At 45.7% G+C, this 5,000-nt stretch overlaps 1 protein-coding gene across 1 annotated transcript in view; it reads left to right on the forward strand.

Moving 5' to 3' along the window:
* The window catches only part of LOC134458426 (protein AMBP-like), a 23,054-nt gene that overhangs the window by 7,440 nt on the left and 10,614 nt on the right, over positions 1-5,000 (forward strand). Inside the window, exons 3-4 of the mRNA XM_063210736.1 lie at positions 2,365-2,441; positions 4,028-4,144. Coding sequence (XP_063066806.1) covers positions 2,365-2,441; positions 4,028-4,144 — 194 coding nt within the window. The remainder of the gene's footprint in view (positions 1-2,364; positions 2,442-4,027; positions 4,145-5,000) is intronic.

Below are 5,000 nucleotides of genomic sequence, written 5' to 3' on the forward strand. Positions count from 1 at the left end.
CCTAGCTAAGGTCACAGATGGTCAGATTTGAAACACAATTTTACTAAGCTGTGGTTATAAAATGGTGCGACTGTGTGACTGATCATGTTTTAAACATGAATGCTGCAGTGCAGTGCGTGTCTGTTTATGAAGGGAAACGTTTGCTTTGTTAGTGTCCTCTGCTATTGTTAGTACCTGCATCATCTGAAGAACTTTTTACTGAAATCCTGGTGCTTCTGGTGTCTTCATCTATTTTTCTCCTATCCTTCATTTTCTGCCCTCCTGGTTTGAACGACTGCTTCTTCAGACACCTTGGCAATGGCAAATTGGCACGAGCCGCGTTAAGTTGAAGCCGTCGTTTTTTTTCTTTCTCGTAATGACCGACCAAACCATTTGTGCACTGGGGGTGGGGGAGGTGGGGGTTCTTGATCCTTTTTAAGGGCAGGAAAGGCAAAATATCGGCATCATTATATAGTGCAATCTCCCTATCTCATAAACCATCTTATTTTGAAATTAATTAGAACCGTTAATCACAAACTTAATGAGGGCCCAGTCCTGGGCCCCCCTATCCCAGGGCCCGGGACAAAAAGCCCTTTTGTCCCCCCCTGTCGGCGGGCCTGGTCGGCATTATGAAAGGTGCCAGCTGCCTACACGGACCCTAAGATCACACAATCATCCTTTTCCTCAATAAAATCAAACCATGCATGATGTAAGTGTTGTATTAAGTACATTTTTTACCAAACATAGCAGTATTGTACAGTAGCCAGACTGCGTCCAAACAGGATATCAAATAATCATAAGGAACAACAACAGCAAGGCGTCCACATGGAATTCAGACTGGCGTTCAGCCACGCACTTTAGATTCAGCGTTTATTACACACAAATAGGCCTAACTTAGCCTAGGTATTACGTGTCAAAGAAAGATGATGCATGTTGTTAGGTTCGAGTCCAACAATGCCGCATGTGGCCATGCACTTCATGTTAGCTATGTTCAAAACTAGGCTAGGCCTACTCAGTCATCATGACTAAAGCCAACAGTGCTAGAACTTCTAGAAGCCAGAAAAGCTAAATAAAATGGCAAAATCATCCAACAGCGCACAACAAAAGTATGGATATGTCGAGAGTAGACTCGACTTGATCATCCCAGCACTTAGACCCAGAGCAGATAAAAATGACCATAACAGATAAAACGGCACACGGCGGTGCTACACATGGGATATCGCAGGATGACAGCGACTTACCATTTTGAAGACTAAACTTTCCGACTGCAAACCAATTGTCTGTAAGAAGTCTTAGCTTGTAGGCCTACTGAAAAGCAGGTTTAGATCTTTCCATAACTTCCATAAATTGTGAAATAACGCACTATAACCAAACAGCTTCACACAGCCCAACACAGCCTGTGATAAGTTAGAACTCTTCTTCTGAACCGTTTGCATAGACGCTGAACTGTTCTGAAAATTCCTGTCGGGCATTTTCAGTCTAGATTAGTCCCCAAGGCTTTCAACTGGATTTTACTAATGTAATACTTTTCTGTATCTAACATCATGTTTTATCAATGTCTGCTATCTCGAAGAGGTCTGCTATCATCATAAGGACTGATACCATTGAGGGGAGTCATCAAGGCCATTGGGCAAAAGCCCTGTATTCCATATGGTCAATCCAACACCGTTTCTATGGTTACTGTCTGATTGTGTAGAAGAGCAACGCGCCACAGAGGGGAAAAAGGATCGGCGCGTGAAGTATCTTGTTACAAGATGACAAATTATAATACCTTACGTTACAAAATGACAGTTATAGGCATAATGCAAACGCCATTTCATCTTTAAAGTTCTCTCGCGAATAATACTGCTTTAGTGCTCGGGTTTGTCCGTGGGTGCTCGATGGGTGCCACAGATTCACCGTGGGTGCCCACCGATTCCCGTGGGTGCCCGGGCCCTGGAGCACCCACGGATTCGGTGCCTATGCCGCAGTATCCCAAGCAAGACCACACGCTCTAGGGACAGTACCTACCCACAAGCCACCGCCACCCCCCTAGTTTTGTGTCTTTTGTTGTGTTGTTGTGTGAGCACACCAAATAACATTCCTAGCAACTGTATTTTATACTGTTGATATGGCTAAATAAACTTGAACTTGATATACACTATAGTACACACAAATATGATTTGTTAAGTTAGACAGGCTATTTGAAGTTATATTTTCAGGGCACCTAGTGGGGTGGGTCTGTTGTAAAGGAGGCCACCTTCAATGTGTGTGTGTGTGTGTGTGTGTGTCTGCGTGTGCGTGTGCGTGTGCGTGCGTGTGTGTGTCTGCGCGCGCGCGTGCGTGTGGTGTGCGTGTGCGTGTGCGTGTGCGTGCGCGTGCGCGTGCGCGTGCGTGTGTGTGTAGGGGTGGGGAGTGTAAGCAGATATCTGGAGACTACAAGCTGACCTCCACGCCAGGAAGATTCAACTACCATGTGCAGAGTAGGTCACACACACACACACACACACACACACACACACACACACACACACACACACACACACACACACTACCACGTGCAGAGTAAGTCACACACACACACACACACACACACACACACACACTACCACGTGCAGAGTAAGTCACACACACACACACACACACACACACACACACACACACACACACACACACACACACACACTCACTCACTCACTCACTCACTCACTCACTCACTCACTCACTCTCACACACACACACACACACACACACACACACACACTACCATGTGGAGAGTAGGTCACACACACACACACACACACACACACACACACACACACACACACACACACACACACACACACACACACACACACACACAACCATGTGGAGAGTAGGTCACACACACACACACACACACACACACACACACACACACACACACACACACACACACACACACACACAAAGACACACACACACAGACAAACACACACACACACACAACCATGTGGAGAGTAGGTCTAATACAGCACGCGCACACACACACCTACTACTACTACTGCTACCACTACTACTGTTGATGCTACTACTACTACTGCTTGTACTACACGATCGGCAAATGACCCAGGTAGAATAGAACCCGGGTCGCCGGCATAGCGACCCAGTGCCCTTCCATTTTAGGCCACGGTCGGGCCAACAACTATCACTTTTTACTAACCAATCCGTGCCCTCCTTATGGCTAATACATCTACAACTGGCCAATCACAGACATCATTGTATGCTCTTAAGGTCAGATTAGACTTCAGCAACTGCGCTTTTCAAAAGTCGCTTGGGAGTGGCCACGAACGAACTGTGCATTCATGCATCTGCGCTCGAGGTCGCGAGCCACATTTGAAATAGCGCGATTACCTTCACTGTATTGCAAACACTGCGGCCATTATTAAGCAATGTTGCTTTCTAGCCCAGTTGGCTAAGTATTTTCACACAAACTGCAAAGGCAGTTTGGTATCATTATTTGACATACCCAGTCTGTTTTCACGTGTAGAAAATGCAAGCATCTAAACAGTTGACTCTGCCGATGTGTGTTTACATTCGGTGGAGGAACAGGCTACGGTAGTAAAAAGGCATTGTGCCACGAGTGTTCAGCGGATGCATTGTTTGTTTCTTAACTTGTAGCTTCGTGTATTTACACACATTTACACACAGGGCATTAATATAGTTTTTAAACAGAATCAGCGTTGCTCTCGCAAACCACCGGCAATGTGCTACCGCAAGAATAAGGAAGTAGCGAGACGACCAATCACAGCGCCTTTTTGTCTGCGTCCTCCGTGTCCGTCTGACGGATAGTTCGAATTTTTCAAGGCGCTCGACGGCGGGCGCAGGGCCTCTGCGTGGGGGCATGGACGCGCACAGACACAAGACAGACGGACGCAGAGTCTCTGCCTCCGAAGCATTAATCTAGCTTTAGAGAGGGTGCTCTGACTGTGTGTGTGTATGTGCGCATGCGTATGTGTGTGTGTGTGTGTGTGTGTGTGTGTGTGTGTGTGTGTGTGTGTGTGTGTGTGTGTGTATGTTTCTCCACCAGGGTGGAATGCGGATGTGGATGCCTACGTGGTCCACACCAACTATGATGAGTACGCCCTGGTGGTCATGTACAAGGAGAAGCAGGGAGGCAACAAGACCACATCAGTCAAACTCTATGGTGAGTAGTAACCATGACAACAAGACCACATCAGTCAAACTCTATGGTGAGTAATAACCATGACAACAAGACCACGTCATTCAAACTCTATGGTGAGTAGTAACCATGGCAACCAAAACAACCTGCTGTAGTAGCCCTGGCAACAAGACCACATCAGTTGAACTCTATGGTGAATAGTCGTGGCAACCAAAACAACCTGTAGTAGCCCTGGCAACAAGACCACATCAGTTGAACTCTATGAGGAGTCAACACTCCAAACTCCACAGCAACCATGAGTGTGAAGAAGAGCAGCACTTCTAGGCAATGATTCCAAAGGCACACTACTTGACACTCTATCATATTAAAGGCTATTCAAGTAGTGTGTCTTTGGAATCCTTTGTCCACATGACCAGTGTTTCCCATACATTAAGGAAACTATGGGAAGAATTTTGAAAAACTGGCCCTGTGACCAGCACCCCTCATGTAGAATGTGTACGCCTATGTGTGTGGAGGAAAAGGCATAGCCTCTTAGACCCTTTTTGTCTATGCGTTAACAATTTCACAGTGCTCTTAAATTCTTATCTCTGCTCCTATTTTATTTTATTATTGTTTTCATAACATACCCCTGCATGAGGGACGAATGAAACTGTGTTGTAAACAGAAATGATTCACTGTACTGCATTTTTTGATAATGACAATGCACTACTATTATACATGTCAATGGTAAAGTGTTATGTAGCCTTATTTCTAAAAATATAAATGGCTTAAATGTAGGCCCAGGCCTATAGTTTCTCCATGCGCCAATGTCATACTGTACTCATTGTTTTGCCGTTTTGCATTTACGCTGCGTGAATACCCCCCCCCCCCCCAATAAAAA

The sequence above is a fragment of the Engraulis encrasicolus genome, chromosome 11 (genome assembly GCF_034702125.1).
Source record: "Engraulis encrasicolus isolate BLACKSEA-1 chromosome 11, IST_EnEncr_1.0, whole genome shotgun sequence".
NCBI lineage: Eukaryota > Metazoa > Chordata > Actinopteri > Clupeiformes > Engraulidae > Engraulis > Engraulis encrasicolus.